Raw genomic sequence first — 26,051 nt, 5'->3', positions numbered from 1 at the left:
ATGTTTGTGTCATTTTGGTCTTTTGTGGATAGTTGTCTAATTGGAAATCATACCACATCTTCCTTTTTTATAGATAAATTTTTCAAAATATAGGTACACCCGTCGTCACTGTGTCACAATCTAAAAGCAAACGAATATTTAACCAAGAAGCACACCTCCTTTGCGTTTTTTGAGTTTTGTTACCAGCTCAATTTGTTCAATCTTTTTTTGTTTTGATTTTTTCTTTGAATCCATTTTGTGTTGTTGTTGTTTAACTTTTTATTATTTCGATTTGCTGTATATCTTTAGATTCGATCGTACTAATACGAAACTATTTGTCTGCTATGAACTATTATGTTTTTTTAAGGTTTATCTTTGGCATTGTCTTGGAAAATTATCAAACTAGAGATACAAGATACTACAGATACAGTTAATTCGGCCTCATATCTTGACTTACATCTATAATTTGACAATGAGGATCGGTTGAAAACAAAAATTTACGACAAAAGAGATGATATCAGCTTTCAGATTGTATACTTTCGATTCTAAATAGCAAAATTATAGCAGCATGTGCATACGGGGTATATATCTCCCAATTGATACGATATGCCAGTGCTTGTAGTTTCCATTATGGTATTATTGATAGAGGGTTACTGCTAAAAGGAAGCTATTTCACATATGATATCGGATATGTTCCTTATGTCGTATCTACAATCCCCTTCTCTTTCATGAATGTGACCTACCGGACTTGCTATAAGATTAGCAACACAACGGGTGTCACATGTGGAGCAGGATCTGCTTACCCTTCCGGAGCACCTGAGATCACTCCTATTTGTTGGGGTTCGTGTTACTTTTTTTTAAGTTTTCTATGTTGTGGTATGTGTACTATTGTTTGTCTGTTTGTCTTTTTTCAATATTTAGTCATGGTGTTTTTTTTCGCTGAATGAGTTTGACTGTCCCTCTGGTATCTTTCGTTCCTCTTTTAAAGTACAATTAATCAAATGGTAAACACAAATAAATTTAAAAAAAACACTATAAAAACTCCATGACACTAACACGTTTCTTCAGACCCTAGCTATAGAAAACCAAAAGCCATAATCCTAAAAATTGAATACATAAAAAAGTCACAAAGTTACATTTAAGACCCAATTCAAAAGCATTGAATACAAAATTTCTGAAAACAAAACTATGGCAATACATGCATATAGTAAAAGTACTATGACAGTTTATGCATATAGTAAAAGTCCTCATGTGTGCATAATTTTATATTTGTTAAAAAAGAAAATCAACAGAATTAGAAACAAATCAAGGATATAAAAAGGCATAACAGAAGAGATGAGTACTGGTATATGTTTCTCTTTAGGTCGGAACATCCTACTCAGAAATGCGAGGCTGACAGTGAAATCTATTAGATGCGAGTTTTGTTTGTAAATGATAACTTTAACAGTTCAAATTTTACTACACCCTATGCACATATGGATATTTTTTTATGTGATGTTTTAGATCTAAATATAAAAAAAACCAGAACCTAATAGAAAAACTGTAATGTGCTTCAACCCCCTCCCCCTCCATAAAAAGCCACAAAAAATAATTATAATCAAAGAACGACAGCCACTGTCCTACATGCTCCTGACGGCCAAATACAGAATATTGCGGGATTCGAAATTCGTTTGAGCTCTCTACCCTTCCTTAACCGGAGACAGTGGTTAACATAATAAAACAAAAACATATACTAATCAGTTGAATATGACTGAATTTATTTATAACTATACAAAGCAGAAAAACAACATACGAAATCAGCCATGGTAGGGTATATGTACAAACAATAAAATACACACAATACAAACAGTTAAAATCTTAGAGAACTCAAAGTTACTGGTAGTTAAATAACAAGTTAGTATTACTTAGTTGGATTGTATTGTCGGTGTTAACTTTTAATGTTTTGAGATGAAAAGTCCTTGATGTGATGAGGGTACAAAACATTTCTTCTGGTATTTTTTATTTTACAAATATATACTCCTGTTAATGCATATAAACAGGATAAAATCAAATCGGAATATGTGAAAAATTTACATCAGCTAGGAGGCATAACTATCAGTTTTTGTTAGAATGTTTATAATTAAGACAGATACATTGGCTTTAAAAATGTTGAAATCATAATAACTTATTATGGTGAAGTTGAAATCATCCCTTCGTAAATTTTACGGACGCCATCACGAGTTGGTTGACCGTTATGGAATAACCGTTTCACAAATGATATCGGATATGTTCCTTACGTCGTAACTACAATCCCCTTTCCTTTCATGAATGTGATCTACCGAATTAGACTATTTACCGGATTTGTAATCACATAAGCAACACGACGGGTGCCACATGTGGAGCAGGATCTGCTCACCCTTCCGGAGCACCTGAGATCACCCCTAGTTTTTGGTGGGGTTCGTGTTGTTTATTCTTTAGTTTTCTATGTTGTGTCGTGTGTACCATTGTTTTTCTGTTTTTCTTTTTCATTTTTAGCCTTGGCGTTGTCAGTTTGTTTTAGATTTATGAGTTTGACTATCCCTTTGGTATCTTTCGTCCCTCTTTTATTAAAGATAGACGAATGCGACAATCATTATACAATTAAATTAGATATTTCAAACATTAATTTTGAATTTTGTCTCTGCATTTAATTTCGATATATCAATTTTTCTATATATCATACAATAGATGAGTACTATTTTGAGGTAAGTCAAATGTTTTAAACTTTGTGAAATAAGTATTCAAGGTTACTTTCAGACAAAAAAAAACTACTAATGGATAAAACATTGCATTATCAACTTTAGAAAAAAATTAAAAAATTATGCAATGTACATATTTAGATTGTTCAATATACACACATACAGAATTGTATTGAAATTTATTGGATAAATTGCATCACGCCTTTTGTAAAACAAAATCTCCTATATCACCCGCTTAGGAAATTTGGGTAAAAGAAACATGTAAGAAAGAGACATGAACAAGAACCATAACCAACAAGTATCTAACAATATAAACACCCTTCTGTAAAAAAATATATGTTCATCATGGTATGATATTTGTAAATAAATCAAATTAAAACTATGTACATATAATGTTGGCAAGTGTGTCTTTAACTGAAATGTTATAATTTTAATCTCTCAAATTAAATATAGTTATTCTACAAATAGTTCAATATCAACACTCATGTAAAAGCACGGCGATGTAACGGTGGAAGAAATAAAATGTATCAAAACAAATCTAGTAACGCATTTTCCACAATTTTAACGTTTTTTCCTATGTTACTAAATGACTGAGCAATGGTCCTCAAGGTGGGTTTTAGATTGTGCATCCGACAAAACTTGTTACTCCATTCTTCTAAAATATCTTTGTTCAGTCTAACCAGATCTCGTTCATTTTGCTTGTGGCTTATCCGCTCCCAGGTATGGAAATCCATGCCAAGTTCTATCAGGAGTGGGAGAGATTTGTTCCCAACCAAAGGAACCAGTCTGTCAATGTGTTCCTCTGTAAGTACAACATCCCACTTCTCAGGCTCCCTGTCTGTAATTTACAAGGACAAACAAATACTGGATTGGTCATAATTTCATACTTTAATTTCCATTCAATATGTTTGGTATGGTTTATATGTCAAACAAAACGTAAGATAAGATGAACACAGATATATTCTAGCACTATGGTAGGTACAATTAGTGTTTTAACTGTATGTAGACTGAAAATAGTGTTATCATGTATGTACGTCTTACACTTCTACACAATGTATTTATATCCAATCATTTTGTGTTTTTGTTTTCTAAAGTAAACATTTGACAAAGATGTATTTTTTGCTCTCGTTTTCTTGCCATAGATGTTTCTGTATCTTTTTGATGTGCTATGGAGAGTTGTCGCAAACTCTATCTTGATTTGGTTGAACAATAAACAGACGAAGGAACAGATTAGGTGATACTATTCGTAAATTTGGGATATAACACAATGACGTTTTAGACTATCAACAAGCCACAAAATAAGCCATTGATCAACATTTAAGATTAAGGACACAAACCACTGTAGGCACCAAGTGTGATCTGAGATGATACAGTTAACTGTGTATATATAGGAACAGCTTCACTTGTGGTTAATGTTGTATTGGAATGATAACCCGATAATAGACAAACTATTATGATATGAGAATCGACAAACTCTGAAAGGGATTGTTTCAAGCTTATACTGATCAATGACAATTATGATTACTAGTATTAATTACTATATATTTTGATGCATAGAACTTACCATAACCAATAAAATCACCCTTAACAACCTGTAAAAGATGAGAATACAAATATATAAAACAAAAGACATTGTATATGATGCATAAACACATCGACTGTTTTCATATATGGTACGATTCTATGAGAACAAAAACCATATTTACATTTTAATTTGATTGCATAACTGTCATATAATATAATCATAGATAAAATAAGTTTGGTGCAACTGCCATTTTTACATATTTTGCAAATCTTAATCTCAAATTTTTCTATTGTTTAAGATGTTGTATGCTACCTTAACGTATCTCTTATAAATCTGAATAATAGATATACAAAAAAGTAAACTACTGTCGATAGTATTACATAATGGCATTGTTAGACTGTTTACTACATTTTAATATTTATAAGTGGACATGATCACATGACTGTCATTAAATAGATTGTGTCTTATCACATCTGAACATCAATTGAGGTGGGATTTTGTTGTCAGTGTTTGAACGGAATTTTGAAATGAAGATGCATTGAGATTTAAAGGAAGCATAATATTCCTTCTGGTTATTTGCATTTACCAAAAAAAAATGACTGATTTTAATAACATTGTCCAATATCTCATTTGGTGTTAAATCCAATGACATTTAGATTTGTGTTTTCAATATTGTCTTTGAACGTTCACGTGTCAACCTTTGATTGATAAAATATGAGACGATGATAGTAATGCTAAATGCTTGATCTGTTAAAAACGCATAATAAAATTTGTGATGTTGTTGCTGCTTTTTCTTCTTCATAATAATCACCATTTAAAATAACACTGAGGAACATTCTCAACGGAAAGTCCCTTTTCAAATGGTAAAAGCGCAAACATATCAAGCGATTGTACAACTACAACTGTCATATTCCTCACTTTTATGTAAAAATGTTGGATTGAACCTGAAAATGGTGAATTGGAGAACTACATATGATACTCGATTGAAGATAAATGGTTGTATTAATGTTTCCTGACAAATATTTACCTTGCAAAGTGTATGGATGTGTCCCTTTCCATCTGATGTTATTGCTCTTTTGATATCTTCAAATGTCACCGCATTGCTATCTCTGCATTGTCGAAAAACTTCAAAGTTCCATAGTTTTGGATCCCCTGTATTAACTGTGTTATCTACGTCTGTTACCGACAATCCTAAATGTATTGCCAGGTCTCTGACGGCAATACTGCTATACATTACTGACAACCGACGCAAGTGTAGATCTGTCGGTAACTCTTTCAAAAATTCTTCATTTGTAACTGTTATAAAGAGATGCAAATATAAAAAAGTTGAAACTAACTATATACGAATAGAAGCAAATACATCTTTTGTGAGATTAAGATAATCATTAACCAGACGTAGTTCATACATTTTGTCATACTGAGAGATAGTAAAGCTTTTTTAAAACATGATTGGTTGAATATGATAGTGATCTTCCCCCGAAAAAGCAATAATGCTGTATACAAGCAAAATTCAAACTAATAACAAATTACCTAATTGGATTTATATCTTGCAGCATAGAAAATCTTTCTTTATAATGGTGTGTTATCACAGAAATACAATCCGCCTTTTTGTAATTTTGATGATGCAAATGTTTAAATCAACATTGCAATACTTTAACATCAATTATGTAGATATTCCAAATCAATCAACCATGAATGAGGGACATGGCAAACACATTTCCATGTGAATGAGATATGTCAATGGTAATACAACTGAATACTAAAAAGCATTGACTTGTTATAAGTTTTTCCTTGAAAAAAAATCTAATTTCAAGCATTAACTTGTCAGCTATGTACAAGTTTTAAAGTAAATGAACCATGAAGAGGGGGTGGCTATACAATATCCATGGAATTAAAACTTGTTAATGGCAAAACATTAACATACCAAATATCATTGACTTAAAATAAGTAGTTCATTTTTATTCTAATCACAAACTAATTCATGTAAACTTAGCAAAAGTTGACAAGTGTAGATTTAGTAATGTGACTTCAAATAACTGTAAACCTGAAAACAGTACATGAAAAAAAAGGGAGAAGTACAAATCAAACACAAATATTACATGTTAATTTTATGAACAAATGACGATTAACAAAATTTCAAGGCATAATTCGAATGTCACTGTGATGCATTACAATACCTCTCTTTGCGCGACATGTTGAACACAGGCCAAGTCCATTTGAAAAATGTGGTGTTTAACTTCTCATGAATTGTAGTCATTTATCAATACGATAAACGTTGCTCTACCAATTTAGGAAAATGGCCATTGTTGTATTATAGTTCGATTCAGTGTGTGTTACATGTTAATGTTGTGTTTCTGTTGTGGCGTTTTTCCCCTATTATATTTGAGCGTGAATTCGTATTGCTATAAGACGTGTCATGATATTTGTTTTTCCCAACTTCATATATTTATTGATTTATTGTGTATTGATGATATTTTTGTTATTCCCATCGTTTTTTGTCTAATGATTATTTCGTTTCTGTGTGTGTTACATTTTTATGGTGTGCTTCTGTTGTATCGTTGTTCTCCTCTTTTGTTTGATGCGTATCCCTCAGATTAAGTTTGTAATTCGGATTTGCTTTTTTCCATTGCTTTACGAGTTTCAAGCAGCGATATACTACTTTTGCCTTTCTTGTTTTCAGAGGGCTCACTTGGCTCTTGAGATGGATATCCTCTTTTGAAAAAAAAACACCCTTTCACACAAAAACTGTATACACAAAATTGGCAATGAAAAAAAATCGTTCACCAGAAAAAATGACTGCATAGTTAAACGTTATATAAAGAATTCAAGGAATTATGTAATGACAATAAAGAACAGAAGAAAATGATTTATGTACATTACTTGATTTTACATACTATGTGGCAAAGGAACACCTATGGGTGGTTTAAATCCGAAACCGGAAGTATTATGTATTTAACATTAATATTTAGACGCTTCTCTGTACAAACCAAACTGCCAACTATTTTACGACTGATGCATTTGAGAATACGTGACCTAAAGTTTTACACACATGTTAGCCTGTTAAAGCAACTATGTAATCAATATGCAACTGTGATGCATACGACATATTGATTCCTGTATCAAATGACACCAGCAATGCCATAGACACGTACATAACTATAACTAATTAACATTAATATACTACTATAATAATCTGAATGATGCACGAGTAAAACTTCATACGACAGTCATGTCAGTTGATTTTAACTACGTCTGTAAAATTTTTGTATTTTGGGAATAAGTATATGCTTTTTATCTCATGAAACATCCTTTGTCCAAGTACAATTGAAACTTAGATCATAATTTGATAACACAGATATGTTTACGTGTTACATCATAACAAGGTTGTTGCTTCATTCATGTAAAAGACATGCAAACTGATTTGCTTTCCAATTATATCAATTGAATTGGAGTACATATCTTCAAATGGTTGAAGAATGAAATGAGGAACTTACGCTTTATATTACATTATAATTAACAATTTAAAAAAAAAACATTCAGTTTGACTATCAAAAATCGTAAACCAATTTTTATGACATTTTTATAAGAACATTACACTATATTATTCATGATAATACAATACCTGGACACCCCGGCTCGCATTCGTCCTCCTCCTGTTAGAAGTAAAAATACATATATTTGCTTTATATACTTTAACGAAATAAAGCTTTTAAATATTATTTGTATATCACGAAAAATTAAACACATTTTAGCATTTTTACAGACATAACGAAAAGTATGCATACGTAACTTATGACATGTATAATGAACATAAACATATATGTACCTTATGTAATTGTATACGCTCAAATCGTTTAAGAATAATATCATAATATAATGGCTTCTGTTTTATTCATCTCTTTATATTTGCATCACTTAAGTAGTTAACTATTGTCAAAATGATTGTGTGGTATATGTAAGTTCACACAAATTGTTTTCTGTTTTCTGTATCTAATTGCATTTTTGTACGATTCTTACCTTTTCTGGTATCCACGATTTGATAGTGTGTATTGGGTGTTCAATGCCATGAGCAGGACATATCCAGATTTTGTCGACATTTGCAAGATTTTCGAATGGTAAGATGCATGGTTTATCTGGTGAGTTACAACATATCCTGGTCACAAAGGATGCGTCACTGTTGTCACTCTGATCACTGCTGGTTCTTATATACAGCTGACTTATTTTTTCCAAGGCAGATGTTAAACATTCATTGATACTGGAAGCAAGATCCCTCATTATGAGTGCGTTTGTTCTGGCATGAACAAGACGGACAGAAATCTTGTCATCTTCGCAAAGAATATACATATCCAAGGAAGGATCAATTGTGAACACTCCTGACCTGTGGAACAGCATTTCCCTATTGGTCTCTCTGTATCTCTTCACCGACCAGACAGATAAGCAGTAACTTATAAATCGGAAGGATAAAGCAGGAGGTATCAACAATGATGTCGATTGAAAAGCTATGGCGATATTTCGTTGTCTGATGTCGGCTGAATGGAGGTATCCGGAATCATCACTACCTCGTACCATACTTGCAACATAGTAAAAGTCTGCAGGTATACGCATTCGGCTAGCATCGTATCTCTTTGGTTCTACCAATATGTCCAGATGGGTCATAACAGTTAACAGATAATCTTTGTCTTTGTTGAATTTTGCATATTTCTTTCTCTTCCAAACGTCGTCTATTGCGTATTTTGATACCACGCCTTTCGTACCCATTGCATCCCACATTTCTTCTCTTTTTCTGTCTCCTTTGCAAAATTGTTTGTCTGTAACAATTGATTTAAAGGCATCTATGAGAAGGGTTGGAGACAAAATAATACGGTCGTTCAATTTAGATTCATCAAAGTACAGTAGCTTGCCAATTGAATGTTGAAATTTCAGAAAAACCTTCAACTCATCTTTTGACAACGGTCTTATAGGCTGCAATGCGTTTATTTTGTTTAGATGCTCTATGGTTATCAAGGTAATGTTGCGTCTTATTAGCGATGCAAATTCTAACTCTAAAGGGATGAAGCATTTTGGAAGTAGTTCACCCCATGTTGGTTGTCTCTCTGATTCACTCATGAAAACTTCCTTTATCTTCTCCATCTCTGTGTCATATTCATCTGTAGCGTTGACAAATATCTGATCATCAATCACCAAATGCTGCTCTAATGGGGTTTGTTGAAACATCTTGTAGATTTCTGCAAATATTTCATGTCGTCTTTCTTCAACATCATGCTAAAACAAACCACAATAGAACACTTTATATTTTGACCACAACTTCCTTTCAATGCAATTATTAATTATCGGTTTATAAAGAAATGCAATTGCCTGTATAAGGACATTTTATAATGGTGATGATGACTACATATGCTTGTGACTGACCAAACAAATACAAATCCTGTCTCATATAGATGTAGCGCTAGCATGGTGTTATTTTAATCATTCAAGCCAGATCATGTTGTATAGTATATCATGTATATTGGGAAAAAGTTAAATCAAAATAATACTGAACTACGAGGAAAATTCAAAACAATCCCTACTCAAAGAAAGAAACTTGAAATTATAACACTTATTGTTATCTTATTAAAACAAAATAATTGGAGAAATGGAGACCCTGTTTTTTTTGTTGTTTGATTTCCTTCCCTTCATTTTTAGTAGAAATGCAAATTGGTATGCACAAGAAAATGTATGCACTAGGAAACCTAAATATGAAATAAAACAATTTCCTTATATGCTCGTCAGACACAAAACAAGCAATTATAAGTTTGGAATATAACTTAAGATCATATTTGGTCAAATATGTGTCAACGTTAAACTACTGTATAAACAATAATCAGTTAGTTTATGTATTCTTCTTTCTTTATTAATTTGTTTACGTAACAACAATATGAATCAAGGTCAAAACCTTCCACCATTTCAATTGAAAGTATACTTACAGCTTTAACCTGATCTTTGTGCGTTAAGACCACCATAATTTTAGGAAATCCCTGATTACTTCCCTTGCAGTATGTTACAATGGTGTTGATCCAGAATAGGAGATAATCTGTAAGAATAAACATGAAAAAAAGAATAATACATTGGTGAACACTGATCAAAGACGTAAATGCTTTCCATTCCAAATTAAAATTCTCCAATAATGATATAAGTTCTGAAGATGTTAAAAATGTCAATTGTTAGTTTATATATTTATGAAAAACTATATTGTAATTTGGTGTTTTAATCTTCACAACTACAAAAAAAAATATATGTATTAATACCTCTTGCTGTTTTATGTTGACCCTTTCCAGGAAGATACTTTTCATACGGACAGGGATCATCTAGTGTTCTACTTCCATCCAATACTACCATGTAAATAGCTCTGTATGTCAGAAATGTCTGATGAGTTGAATAGAAAACATCCTGTCCTCCAAAATCCCAGATGATTATTGGTGCTATCTTTTTGTTGTGCAACTGCTTTTTCCCAACTTTAGAAGACATTTCTAAAAACTTTTCTTTAGAGATTGACACTTTGACATCTTTGACTTGTTTCGAAACCCCGAACATATTTTTCAGCTTTCTGACAACTCCAGGTTTAGTAACAGTATGTATATGCATCTCACCAGTGAGACTTGACCTCGCTTCAGAACCGTCTGAGTCATCAATTGGTTTGTCATTGATACGGTCTCCGTCATTTGACGAATATGAAGTTTGTCTAAAATCTAAAAAGAAAATCACAAAATAATATATGAAATGAAAAGAAAACAGGAAAAATACATATAGTTACATAATGTCCATTGATCAGAGGGACTGACTTTTCAATGTATAACTATAATACATTTACTGTTTGAAACCAAAACTTAACGACAAAAGAGATGATTTCAGCTTTCCAATTGTGAACTTTCCATTTCTAAGTAGCAACATTTCAGCAGCGCCTGCACACGGTGTATATATCTCCAAATTGATACGATATTCTCGTGCTAGTATTTCCTATCATGATTGTCTTGGTAGAGGGTTGTTGCTCATAAGGAAGCTATCAAATCAAGAGTTCCAAAAGGTGAAGTTGAAATCATCTCTTCGTAAATTTTACGGACGTAATCACGTGTTGGTTGACCGTTTTGGAATAACCGTTTCACAAATGACATTGGATATGTTCCGTACGTTGTAACTGCAATCCCCTTCCCTTTCTTAAATGTGACTTACCGTATTATACTATTTACTGGATTTGTTATATCACAAGCAACACGACGGGTTACACATGTGGAGCAGGATCTGCTGACCCTTTTGAAACACCAGCTGATATCACCCCTTGTTTTTGGTGGGGTTCGTGTTTTTAATCCTTTAGTTTTCTATGTTGTGTCGTGTGTGCTTTTGTTTGTCTGTTTGTTCTTTTCATTTTAGCCATGGTTTTGTCAGTTTATTTCCGATATATAATTTTGACTGTCCCTCTGGTATTTTTAGTCCCTCTTTCACACAGTCTTTTCCATAAACAGGTGTATCTAGTAAGAGCTTAACTTTTGTGGACCGCTTTCACATTCAACACGCAATTCCACTTGTATTAAAATTGAACAACAATGCTTTAAGTGGACGAAGAATAGATATAGATATTCTTATATAAATAATTTCACGCGAAAAACTTTGATTGTTTCTGTCATTAGACCTCTCTTTAGTGTGTTTTACCTTTTCATTCTAAAATAAGGTAAAATTTTAAATAAGTATTACTTTGGTTTTCTACTTGTATTATTTTCATTCTGCTTTTGGTTGTTGTCTATCTGACGGATTACCCGTTCCCATTACCAAATTTATAGTTGCAATTTGAGAAATCATAGTTGTTAATTGTAGCAATCGATTAGAGAAAATTAATTTTAATAAGGCAATAATATGTTTTACCAATATGAATTCGAATTTCTTGATCACCACACAGTAGGTTGCTTTCACCATTTGAATATTACAAGGTTGCATGTGAAAAATGAAATCCAATTTGACTTATTTCAACTTGACATGCTGCCGAAATTCAAAATTACTATCTTACAGATGAAAAAAAAAACATTTCCCAAAGACACAAAGATATTTTCTGGCAAAGTCCTAAGGAATTGTGTATGAAATGAAACATAAATAAAGGTCTGTCCATCAGTAAAATTTGACCCAACGAAATAAATGACAAAACTACATATACAGGTAATCATACGAAATTGTATAATATAACAAACCATCATGTTCTGACCATTCTCGTGTTGTGTCGGAAATCAATGTGTCCTTTGATTCAAGTCTTAGGTTTCTACTGCTTTCCGGCAATGATATTGTTTGTGCGTCGACTGGTATATCTTGTCTGCTTGGTGTTGTATCATCTAACTTGTTTTGTTTCGTAATTGTTTCTTCTTTCAAAAGGGATCTACTAACGAGTATTTCTTCTAAGGAGAAATCTAAAATTGATAGTTATAATGGAATCATATTAATGTGTAGGATTAAAGACAATTTTTTCTATCGATGTTTATCCTAAAGTTTGTATACAACTAGGGTTTTGATTGGTTAACTCACGTTGTTTCAAAGACTATAATCCCCTGGGTGATGGTTGTTGATTTTTTCTAAACTCTTAAAAAAATTATACGTTTATCAATGTTTATATCCGTAGATATGGATATTCTACAACCTTCAGTACTCAGGAAACTCTTTGGCTGCGCTTCAGTCTGTTAAAATATCAATACATACGAATCTACGGATTTAAAGTAAATTTTTAAGAGAAACTCGCATATAACTTAGGCTAAATCATTATGAAATTTCGCAGAATGTTTTTCTTAATGTTCATTTAATTTATTTTTGAAGCTTAAATCGTGTTAATACATTTTTTTTTTGTCCCAATTTTCTGACTATACAGGGTTCGTACATGCAGTGAATACTACCAAAGTAGTTTCGAAAATACGGTTTGTCGAAGTGCAAACAAAGCGAACAGTTTTAATTGACCAAACCAAGGCATGAATTGATATATGGAAATCAATTAGAACTATAATAGTATAAACATTGTACAGCGTATATATACTACTCACAACTTACACGTAACAGTAATGATCTCATGTTTAATACTTGCTTTTCATTATAATTCGTTTTTTTTTAAATGTTAATGTCCAACTATCATAACCAAGATACATCATGTTATCAGAAAATAATAATATGTTATATGTGTGATATATGATCAATTCAAATTTCCGTACAAATGATTTTTACTAAAATGTTATTTTCATTCATTTACACACGTCTTGTAGGATTAGCTACATCAAATATCATGTGATGATTTATAAGTTAGAATATTTCCTAATTTCCGTGGCACGTAGTGTAACGGGAATTAATTGTCTTCTCACGTAGTAGTTCGAAGGCGTATGAATTTTTTGGGCGGGAAAAAATTATTGTGTTAAATGATAGGTGTATATATGGTCATTTCTAGCCCTGCTTTGCTTGAGTGAACATCAAATTTTTTGTGAGTGCCATGATGGATCCGGACATCGAGAATAGTGTTAAGCGGATTGTCGGGGAGGAAATTCGAAAAACGCAGAATGATTTATTGTCGCAAATGGAAGGGATGTTTTCTATAAAACTACAAGAATTCGATCATCAACAGAAGGAGAGATCTGAGCTACAAATGAACAGATTACAAAACGAACTTTCGGGGAATGATGATTACAAGTTTCAAAGAAAGTCGTGTGAGGATCAGTTCAAATTCAATCGCAAACTAAGCGTAACTTTGAAGGAAGCCGATGCCAGTTTGGAGTCCAGGGACCCAAGTGCCAGTTTAGCCAAGCAGAAAATAGCAGAAGGTATACAACTAATACGCTATAGACAGAAATTAGTGAAAATGGCCGATTCGTCCGAGATGGGATGGAAAGTGGTACAAGAATATACAGCGAATCCCCTCGCAGATGATTCAGGGGACGACCGTAAGATTCTTAGAACGCAGACACGAGCGGAGAGAAAACAAAATCAGAGAAATCCAAGAAGAAAAGACCAACGCCATATAGCAGGCCAACTTCAACTGCTACTTCTAGTGATGCAAACGGGAAAACAAGTGGGAGGCCTGGAGTTTGCTACAACTGTTACAAGCCTGGTCACTGGAAATTTGAATGTCCAGAGAAAAAACGAAAGTTAAGTACAAATTTATTTAATGTTAATAAATTATGTAGCATTTGCTCAGATTTAGTACATGGCAATAGTTTTCAGGTGAATACGAATTACCTAACTTATAAGTCTTTAAAGTATTTCATGAATGATGATAGTATTTGTTTACTCGAGCGTGAACGTATCGAACAGGTGTCTAGCCAGTTAACGGTAAATTCAAGTTTACTCACACCTGTAGGTAAATTGAAAAATCAATACACAAATGGAGAGATATAGACACAATCATATATGTTTTAAGTGTTATAGAAAAAGGATACGGTATTCCGTTTAAAGTACTGCCAGATAATGTTATATTGAGAAATAATAAATCTGCTAGGGATAACGGGGAATTCGTTATTGGTGAGATTTTGAAATTGACAGAAAAAGGTTGCATTTCAGAAGTTATCGATATACCTTTTGTGGTTAATCCTTTAACGGTAGCTTTTAGTAGATCAAAGAAGCCCCGTTTAATTTTGGACTGTAGGCATATCAACGGATGCATACACCAGTTTAGGTTTAAATTTGAAGATGGTACAGTTGCAAGAGAATTGTTTGAAAAAGGCATTTTTTTGTTTATATATGATCTTAAAAGTGCATATCACAATTTGGAAATATTAGAGGAACATAGAACTTATTTAGGTTTCAGTTGGGATTTCAATGGTATAACAAAGAACTTTGTATCTAATGTTCTTCCTTTTTGTCTGGCCAGTGCAGGTCATATTTTTACCAAAGTTCTTAAGGAAGTGATAAAATACTGGAGAAATCAGGGTTTGAAGATAATAATGTATCTTGATGATGGGCTTGGAGGCGCAAATGATTTTCAATCAGCTGAAAGAGCTCGCTCGTATATAAGATCTAGTTTGTCTGAATTTGTTTTTTTAATAGCTGAAGAAAAATGTGTTTGGTATCCACAGCAAAATATGACCTGGATAGGTTTAGTATGGGATATGGAGTTCGGGAAACTTAGAGTTTCCAGTGAACGTATTGACAGATTACTTGATGTTATCAGTAAAATACTTTTCTGTGTCGGAAAAGGAAAAATGTTGCACAATGCAAAGTTTGTTGCCGGTATTGTTGGTCAGATTATATCAATGCAAGCTGTGTTAGGTAATTTAGTTAGGCTTAGAACTAGAGAATTGTATAACTGTATACTATTAAAGGCAAGTTGGAAGTCACTTGTCGATCTGACAGTCCCGGCTGTCGAGGAGCTCAGATACTGGTTAAATTCAGTAACGCAGTTAAATGAGCAAGGTAATGATCTGCATGAGTCAGATGTATGTGATTTGGTGGCGTTTACTGATGCCTCAGAAGTAGGTTTTGGGGGCTATATTGTGCCCGCAGTTGATTGCATATGTGCCGAGTCGGTCTGTGACTCGTTAGAAATTCTGACTGACTGTTGTCTAGAATTACCAGGTAACAGTTTGAATACTGTAGTAGGAAGTTGGACAGTATTGGAAAGTGGTAAAAGTTCATATGGCGTGAACTTGAAGCAGTAAGCAGAACAGTGAAAAGTTCGTTAAGATGTTTAGAAAACCATTGTTTAAAATTGAATACAGACAATAAGAATGTAACTAGTATAGTTAAAAATGGTAGCAAAAAACCGGAACTGCAAGATATTGCTTGTGAGCTAAATTATTCATGTTCAGAGAACAATATAAAAATTAACCCACATTGGATTCCGAGAAAACAAAATAAAATTGCTGATGATCTGAGTAAATATTCAGATTGCGACGACTGGGGTATTAAAGAATCTGTATTTCAAATGTTCGATAAGTTATGGGGTAAACATACAATAGACAGATTTGCTACAGATTACAACACTAAATGTTCGAGATTCAATTCTAAATGTTGGTGTAAGAATACAGAAGCAATTGATGCGTTCTCACAAAACTGGTTTGGTGAAAACAATTGGTTAGTACCACCACCAAATGTTGTTTGTAAGGTTATAAGAAAACTGTGCAGTGATGAGGCAAATTGTACATTGGTGGTTCCATTGTGGTATTCTTCACCTTATAGGTTGATGTTGCATGGTATTTTTGGAAATTTGAAATATTTCATAAAAGAAAAGCATCAAATAATGAGCATTAGTCCTGTTGTTCCCGGAAGGGGAAATAATAATGTATTTGGGAAATATATGAAATTTTCCTTGATTGAATTTAAGATCAGATTTAATTGATTTTATTTTGTATTTGTACAGGGTTAACGCTTGGACGTTTTGTAACATAAGCCGTGGAGGATAGTGGTATTGGAGAGGATCATCCTTTACATGATTTAGTGGATAGTTTTTCGTCGAGACTGCTTGATTCCAGGAGTGACAGTACTGTTAGAAAATATAACTATGCTTTTAAAAAATGGAAAACATTTTCACATGAACATAATTTGACTTATTTGCTTGCATCGCCTATTCATGTTTCCTTATATTTAGTTCATTTGCTTGATTCAGGTGCTACATACAGTACAATCAATAGTGTTTTTTTATTCCATTAAATGGGTCCATGACATGTCAGGTCAGTTAGATCCTACAGAGAATGCTTTTGTAAAAAATATAGTTGAGTCGGCTAAACGTACTGCTAAAGCTCCAGTTGTAAAGAAAGATCCTGTGTCCAATGATAATTTGATAAGTTTATGTTCTATGTTTCAAGGGTCGAATGATTTAACAGTAGTTAGGGATCTGGCTATGATTTTACTGAGTTATATCGCTTTTCTTAGATTTAGTGAGTTGAGTAATCTGAAATGTAACGACATTATTTTTAAAGATAGTTATTTAATTGTAAAGATTAAAAAGAGCAAAACTGACCAATATAGAGCTGGAGATGAAGTTTTAGTTTCTAATTAAGGTCAATCAATGGCTTGTCCTTTTGACATGTTATTAAAGTATGTTGGTATGGCGCATTTAGATATGTTTTCAGACAAGCATTTGTTTCGTCCATTGTACAAAACTAAGAACAAGTCTGGTTTAATTCAGGTTAATAAACCGATCAGCTATATCACAGCTAGAGAATGCATACTGAAGCGTTTGAAATTAGTTGCTCCAGAGTTAAACCTTGGTTTGCACTCTTTGAGGTCTGGTGGTGCCACTGCGGCGGCTAATTCTGACGTTAACGAAAGGTGCTGGAAGCGCCATGGTAGATGGAAAAGCGATTCTAATAAGGATGGTTATGTGGCTGATTCTATTGAAAACAGATTAAAAGTGTCGAAGCAATTAGGTTTATGATTTATAAATCGCAGGTCTGATGTTAGGAATTATTTTTTGTTGTTTAATTTGAAATTTATTTGCTTATACAGTCTAGCTATTTTTGTTGTTTTCTATATACACAAGCAGCAAGTTAGTCGACAAACATACGTTTGTGTTTTAGTTGTTTATTAGTAGAAGTGTTACTACGTTAGGAACATAATGTATAGAGAAGACTTCCTAATTTCCGTGGCACGTAGTGTAACGGGAATTAATTGTCTTATCACGTAGTAGTTCGAAGGCGTATGAATTTTTTGGGCGGGAAAAATTATTGTGTTAAATGATAGGTGTATATATGGTCATTTCTAGCCCTGCTTTGCTTGAGTGAACATCAAATTTTTTAACCTGTACGTTAAGAAACGTTCTTTAAATGTCTTTTATATATAAGTATGTTCAAATTAGCATTAAAGTTAAAACTTTTCGTTATATATATAGGTGGTATGGCTATACAAACGTAATCGGATTTGGTTATTTCAGACTCATTTCTGTCTTCAAATTTTTTTTCATTTAGCCGCAGTCTTTTGACTGATAGCAGATTCTTTGTTTTTAAATGTTTTCTTAAATGTTTTTTGAACATTCTTATATCAAGTGCGGTCCAACACTTGGGGTTTCGCCTGGCATCTGGCAAACGGACACAGGTTTCTAAAAGTAGTTTTTCCTGGACGGCCACGAAACATTTAGATATTAGTAGTAGATATTTGAAGTCATTATGATTGCCACAATTTGTTATGTGTATTGATGTGACATGTTTGTACATATTTGTTTTAAAAAAATTCGGCAGCTCAGAATATACACAAGCAGCAAGCTAGTCGACAAACATACGTTTGTGTTTTAGTTGTTTATTGGTAGAAGTGTTACTATGTTAGGAACATAAGGTATAGAGAAGACGTATAATTTTCATCATGTTTACAAATCAAATGAGATATTTTAATCGTAATTTAGTATGTATCTTAAATTAGACTGTATATGTTTAAATGATTCGTGTGGATTAAGTTATGGTTTGTGTACATAGGGATATAACTTGCATATCAATAATTGAAAAAAGAGGGATCCTTCATTCTGTATTGCCTGGATCAACCAACGTTCGATTATTGCAATATTATCGAAAATGAATACACAATTGTAAACTATACTATAGTTTTTTTTATCTGATAAGAAAATAACAACGCTCCATAACAAAAGTATTTCAATATGAAGACATAAGCATATGAACACTTTGCTTCTGTTTAAAATTTCATGTTGAAATAATCAACAATATACAAATAAGACGAAATGGTACGTTATATACCAATGAAAATAAAACCGTAAACTACCATGTGTGACCTTTAACAATGATGATCAAAACCCACTGGTTTCACATCAAATTTGTTCACATCTATACACCCATTCTAATTGCCTGTACACCAGATTTGAACACACTTGTAAACTATATTTATGTCATTTAGATGTTCATTACATCGAATCAAACTCAAATGTGTAGGCAACTTTTCTAGCAGTTATGAAAGGCATAATGATTATTGCAGCACTTTAAAATGAAAAGGGAAATATAGGATTTTACAATAAGTTTAGAAAGCTTCCATTTCCTGTGGGAGGGGGGCTAGTATGATATTTGAAAACAAAGAAGGACCGGAGTTTCGAGCGAAAAATATTCAGAATGAGTCATTTTTCCTAAAATAAAAAAAAAATGACAGTTTATGTACAAAAAAAAGTCAGTATCAATTAATCAAAAAAGGCCAGGAGCGAAAAGAATAAAAAAGGCAGTATACAGATGACGACTCAATATAATCATTACTTCTTCACAACTACGGCTCTGGCAATCATAAAATTTTATAAACTTGCAATAAGACAAAAAAATTGATTGATTTACGTACAACATAAATAAGATATGATTACCAAATAAATGGAAACCATTGCGCTGGTTTACACGTATTACATCGTTGTAACGTCATAAAAATAGCCAAATGAAAAAATAAACGAGAATAAAGGGCGTTGACAGAACGTCATTTTAGGCTTTTATAGCTTAAATCAATGTTTATTTTTTATTTTATTCATCTTATCTCTCGGCCATATCGGCCCATTGAAAGTAACATATCAACTTAGTCTGCCAAACCAGTCTGTTTGGCAGTGAAAAGCAACGTCGATCGTTCCGATCGGCCCGTTGTACATTTTTGTAGTAAAAAAGTTAGCAAGTATTGGCATAATGACTGAAGCCACCAATTTCTAAAGGACAAACGCTAAGGATGCAAGTGTTGTAGCCTAAGTTTGTCTTACTCTTATAGAAACAATATCTGGAAAATTTCTTATCTAACTTACAAATGACCATATCCAAAAACCCTTAATTGATAAAAGGTGTAAAATTTTCCAGGTCATCCCTTAACTTTAATTTGCAACTACAAAGACAGGCATACACATACAGAACATAATTGTTCAAAAATCGAAATAAAAGAATAAATTATAATGAGGAAAGATAATTTGTCGAATATACTGCAAAACAAATGTGTGCACATCGAATAATAAAACATTCTATTTTTGTAATATAAATTGGTATATCAGCTACATAGTTTTTGTAATGTACATTGAATTCCAGATGTTTTGAGAGTCATGTAGTTTCCAGCGTCGTGTAAAAAACTGAATGCTTTAATAGTATTTAGTGAATAATTCATGTTATTCTGTCAAAACAAAATATTCAAAATTATACATACACTATACATTGATGTCTTTGCTAGAGGAAGCAGTGAACGTGTATGTGTCCATCTTTAAAAAGAAGAGGACTATCGAAAAATGTAGTAATGTAATAATCATGCACATGGTTTGGCTACAAGGCAACATTTGTTCAACATGATCAAGTCATAGCCTTTTTGTCAAATGTTGCAATAAGTGTAATATATAGTACGACGTTAGTCTTGATATTGAAAGCACTTCAATTGCAACACTGCAACAGTAAAACCATTATGTATGAATTATACACTTGACATCAATTGTCTCACATAAATAGACAAAACACAAGCATAATGTATTACGTTAATATTGATTAACAGGATTCAGCTATATAGACAGTTAGAATACTTTCGTATATTGTATGTCCTGCATTTGTATAAAAAGTTGTAGTTTTACCTTGCAGTCCACCCAGCCAATCCTTTGATTCACGGTTCATGTATGAAAGACCATTGTATAATTCTATCCCATCGGTTGAAATCCTGAATCTTGTAGGCCGTTTTCCGACAAGATATCTCGCTAAAGTTGTCTTTCCTGTGCCCTGTTCGCCAGCTAGCATAAGTCTTGACTCAAAGTGGGGATAACTTTCTTCTTTCAATAAACTAGCGAATACCTGGGCTGATTTCTTATCAAATTTTTTAACTTCAGTTGGAAGACCTAAATTTCAATTATCTAAATGTTAGTGATTGCTATAATATCCATTATGATTAGTTCTGCCCATTTTTTTGGAGCATTTTACTAAGTGTAGTGTCCTATAGAAAATCATGTATTTATACAAAGATGCACTTGCATGTTTGAATCCCCCTGTCGTTTCCTTTTTGAAATTTATTGGAAATCCAATTATCTGCGGGTAATTTTGTCCTTAAGATTTTTCATATCAATTTTATTATTAAATAAAATTATAAAATAAATAACAGAGATTTTATAAGATTTAAAAATTTGGCTTTTTAAATGTATTTTTATGAAATAATGACAATAACAGTAGGTGTTAGACACAATTCACTTATTAAAGGATTCCGAATGTCTAACAAAAAGTCAACAACAAAATCAGCGAAATCTGTAAAACTGTCATAAAAAAACCATACGAAATAAAATACGTATTTCGTAATGATATGTTACCAAAGTAATCCATGATTTGTGATATGATTGTATTATCTGAACTATGTTTACTGAACTGTGAAATCTTCATTCCTATTATTTCAATTCACTACATTAAGGTATTGTTCTTATTTTGCTCCTTGATTTGCCAGCCTTAAAAATGTAAGCTCATTCAATTAAATTGACTCTTGCTAATCTAATCGCATGGATATAAATTTATCAGAACGTTTTATTGAGAACTGAAATATGAAAATGAACTCCTGTTTTAATCTGTGCTGATCTTTCAAACCTGGTAAATACATTCTATTCATATCATTACAAATCTTACTTTATTTTTTTTTTTTGTTGGATAAACATTACTTCCTTTTAAAATAAGATGTGTATTTGATAGCATACGAATATTGTTTCCCTTTACACCAATTAGCTTTCATTGAAATTTATGAATTAGAAGAGGTAAACTGTAAGATGTTGATAATTGTTTAGTACATAGAAAATGGAACTAACGAAGGTTTGTTATCTTGAAAAGTAAGTGTCGATGTATATGACTTATGTGTATACTTATAAATGATCGCTTCACATCTTGGTATAAATGATTATTATATTTACACTAAAATCGTTATAAATTTTACAGCTTTTAAGATTAGCAAAAAGTAGAATCACAAAAATACTGAACTTAGAGGAAAATCAATTCTGAAAGTCCATAATCACATGGCAAAATCAAATAACAAAAAGTATAAAAAACGAATGGACAAGAACTGTCATATTCCTGACTTGGTACAGGCATTTTCAAATGCAGAAAATGGTGGATTAAACCTGGTTCTATAGCGCTAACCCTCTCACTTTAATGACAGTCTGATCAAATTCCGTTATATATACAAAACATTGTATTGGTGCTTTTTGAATATATATACGTTTAACATGTTTAATAGTACTGTTTCTTTTTTCGTTATCAACAAAATAAGCCTAGGTTTTTCAAATTTGCAACCTGAGGATAAGCATGTGAAAGATTGATAAGATATGAGCATCTAAAAAAATATTTTTACTTAATTGTAATTCAAGTATATTTTCATTTAATAATTTAAATAATGTATCATTTAAACACTTGGGAAAACATGTAGGATTGGTAAGCTATCTATTGATAATAAAAAAATAATTGTTTAAATCAAACAGGTACAATTACGCTCAACAGAAATAAGAAAAAAAATTACATTTGTTTTTATCAACATAATCTAACAAATAAGAGTTGTCAAAATGTTTCAATTTATTCTTACAAGTTATGTTTACTAAATGTCAAGAGGTATTATGTATGTGAGTTGGGAGGTGATTTCTGTTAATACCCTTATTGCTGACAATGATTTTACGATAATTTTATCAGCGCATTGGTCAGTACTTCGGTATTGACATGATTTTAACCCCAATTTCTTAAATTGTCCGTTGGTAAATTTTGAATTATGGCCTAGTCCCACTTGACCACGATCGCACTACGCTCGCCGTGATCTAAAATAAATTCAGATCGTGGTAAAGTCGCGGTATGAGCGGCATGAAAATGTAAATTTCTGTTGCTTTCACGATGCTACTACGTCTTCATTACGCTTCTACAACGATCCCGGTACGATTATACCACGTTCTCACCGCGCTTATTTTGCGTCCTGACTACGCTCATCAAGATCTTTCTGCGCTCATCACGTTCTCACTTCGACCATACAACGAGTTATCCGATTGCAACACGATCTTACCACGCTTCTACTGCGATTATAGCACGTTCTTACCACTATTATGCTACGCTCATACCACGTTCTTACTACGTTTTCAGCAATGACGTCAACATCGTGTTGCATCTCAATACAGTTCCATTCCTTCTATTTCTGATTAACACGTATATTTCGCGGAAACAATACAGGCATGCCACTAAAATCTACTAGAACACGTGGGCTTGGTGTTAGGGGGTTGATGTAGAGGCAGATGGAGCTTGAACGGAACTTGGCTCACACCGAACAGCAAAAAAAGGCCCCCAAAAACTACTAGTGTAAAATCATTCAAACGGGAAAACCAGCAGTCTAATCTATATAAAAACTAGAAGCATGGTTGAGCCGTTAGAGAAAATGGACAAAAAGTCCTAATTACATACAGAAAAACAAAACCTGGACAGATTTAATATATTTTATGTAAAAATGACAATGCGAATGGTGGTCATAGTATGAACGTAGGCGGGTCGTAAGAAGAGCGTGATGAGGACGGCAAGAGCGTGCTAGAATCGTACTATGGTCTTAGACAGCGTGATGTAAACGTGGTATAATCGTAGCGGAAGCGTAGTTGGGTCGTGGCGAGAACATGATGGTCGTATTGAAGTCGTAATAACGTCGCTGTGAGATCGTATCGCAGTCTCTCCGAATAGAATCACGTTTTTGAAACGCTCTCGCTACGATGGTACAGCGACCTATGCGATCTTACTACGACCTAAGTACGCTCTCACTACGCTTTTACTACGACCTGATTTCGCCACGACCGCACCACGATTGTTCTGAACATGTTCAAAGTTGGCCACGCTCATCACGATCTTGAAGACCTCACCACGACCATGATTCGACCTTACTACGATCTACACGATCGCACTACGATTATCAAAATTTGCATTTTTTTTCACAGATCGTACTGCGATCGTGGCCTAGTGGGAATGCGGTATAAGGAAACCAATTTGTTTACGTCCCCCGTGCATATATTACATTAGGTATTTTCGACTATAGTTTTTCTGTCTTTTTCAACTGTATCGGTTCTTATACATCTTTGGCTTTAAATTAAATGGCTTTTAAGCGTTCCTGATGAAGGTCAATCGAACACGCTCTTCATATGCAGGACATTTATAAAGTGTTGATTTCAATGTGTCATTGCATTATACTTTCTTTATCCTTAATAACCGATTTGACTTAACAACCCATACGATGCATGGAGTTAGAGGTATATGCTACTCACCAGGTAAAAGTGTATTTCCATATTCCTACAAAAAAACATTCAGACAGAAATATCCAATTTCAGTTTATTAAGATTAACACCCGGTTTAATTGTATTTGTTCTAAAGTTAACGTTTATTTGTGGATAGTGTTGTCGTCAGCAATCATACTACGTCTCTTTTTAACTGTCGAATATGCCACATGTACCTTTTGTACATACATATGGTCAATATTCTTAAAGCGCCTCAAACTGAGGAACTCAAAGAAGAGCATAAACAAATAGTTGCTGTGTAGCGATATTGGACATGTTTCAGTTTTTAAAAAAGTAACTGGTATTTGCCGTTTTTGCTGATTTGGAGAGCAAGGAATTATACACCATAGAGGAAAACATACGAAGCTTTCAAATATGTATTGTGTAGAAAGGTGTATATCAATCTCGAAAAGTAGCATCACATTAATTACAGCTTGTAAAACAATAAGCAAATAAACAGGTTATTTTAAAAGATACGGGAATTGCTATATTTGATGCACAGCTTCAAAAAACAAGGATGAGTTAACCATTTACAAACACATTGCTCAACTTGTCTTCTATACAGATACATATACTGCTTATTTTAAGGTTAAATGAATCTTGTGAAGCAAAAAAGAAGATGCGTTTCTCTCTAGAAATAGCTATTAATAATTATCAAGTATTGTTTATGGTCATTGATAGATCCCACATTTTGGATCATTTTTCTTAACAAACTTGTGAAAAGACAAAGGAATTCTTTACCTTGAGAAGCCGCATGATAAAAATGTAGTAGGGGTGTGCTACATTATATAAAAAATAGTATCTAACATCCTATCCTGAAAAATGTTTATACCTTTCTTTTTTTATTTTGTATATGACTTATCCCCTTGTTAACTGCACATTTGGTTGAAAAGCAGGAATATGGTGTTCAAAGAATTACAGTGAAAATGTTTGTGGGCGAGAGTATGCTGTCAAACATTTTGAAAATTCTGCCAAAACGAAGCTTTAGCAATATTCACTATCATTTCAGACATAAGTCATCACATATACACCACCAATAACACTATTGCTGATAAGGTATAACAGGTAAAAAACAATTATATATTTTCAAATTCTATCATCATTGTATCAAAAAGTTTAAGGCCTACAGTATTTCTATATATCCAAGTTTAAGATATGAACAGAGGCATTGAAAACAATGCTGCCATAACCGACTACCTGCAATGAATTATACATCTGTACCCAATTGTTCAAATGTCTTATGACGTCAATACACTAGTCTTAAAAATATCTGTTTTCAATAAAAGAAGGATGAAAGATACCAGAGGATCAGTCAATAAATTAAAAACTACTAAAAAGGAGAAATATTTATATTTTACCTTTAATAGCTTCAGTACGTCCGGGTTTCCGCTGACTACATCTATTGGCTTTTCACCCTGACATATTATATATATTTGATTTTAACTCTTTGGAACATAACAGAAAATTAAGAACTGCTTTATAAATGTCTATCATAATTTCTAAATTATCGGATAAAACTGAAACGCGTTCTTACAACAACGCTTCATTGCAATTTCAATCATGTTATCATTAGTCGCTGCCTTTTTTTCTGATATATTTTAGGTTGAAGCAAAACCCCTATTATACAAGTTTGAATTTTTCAAAATACTTAGGACTT

At 32.9% G+C, this 26,051-nt stretch overlaps 1 protein-coding gene across 1 annotated transcript in view; it reads right to left on the bottom strand.

The window, feature by feature from the left end:
• Positions 1–1,714: 1,714 nt before the first annotated feature.
• LOC139502511 (uncharacterized) overlaps positions 1,715–26,051 on the bottom strand; it is a 113,697-nt gene continuing 89,360 nt past the window's right edge. Inside the window, exons 5-15 of the mRNA XM_071291999.1 lie at positions 25,753–25,809; positions 24,386–24,410; positions 20,717–20,974; positions 12,435–12,647; positions 10,506–10,946; positions 10,185–10,291; positions 8,239–9,483; positions 7,844–7,874; positions 5,249–5,517; positions 4,261–4,288; positions 1,715–3,534 (exon numbers count right to left, since the gene is read on the bottom strand). Of these exons, the coding sequence (XP_071148100.1) occupies positions 3,224–3,534; positions 4,261–4,288; positions 5,249–5,517; positions 7,844–7,874; positions 8,239–9,483; positions 10,185–10,291; positions 10,506–10,946; positions 12,435–12,647; positions 20,717–20,876 (2,805 nt within the window). The 5' untranslated portion in view covers positions 20,877–20,974; positions 24,386–24,410; positions 25,753–25,809 and the 3' untranslated portion in view covers positions 1,715–3,223. The remainder of the gene's footprint in view (positions 3,535–4,260; positions 4,289–5,248; positions 5,518–7,843; positions 7,875–8,238; positions 9,484–10,184; positions 10,292–10,505; positions 10,947–12,434; positions 12,648–20,716; positions 20,975–24,385; positions 24,411–25,752; positions 25,810–26,051) is intronic.

This window comes from Mytilus edulis, chromosome 14 (genome assembly GCF_963676685.1).
Source record: "Mytilus edulis chromosome 14, xbMytEdul2.2, whole genome shotgun sequence".
Taxonomy (NCBI): Eukaryota; Metazoa; Mollusca; class Bivalvia; order Mytilida; family Mytilidae; genus Mytilus; species Mytilus edulis.
The sequence above is the reverse complement of the archived record's forward strand: the minus strand, read 5'-3'. Positions and strand labels throughout refer to the sequence as shown.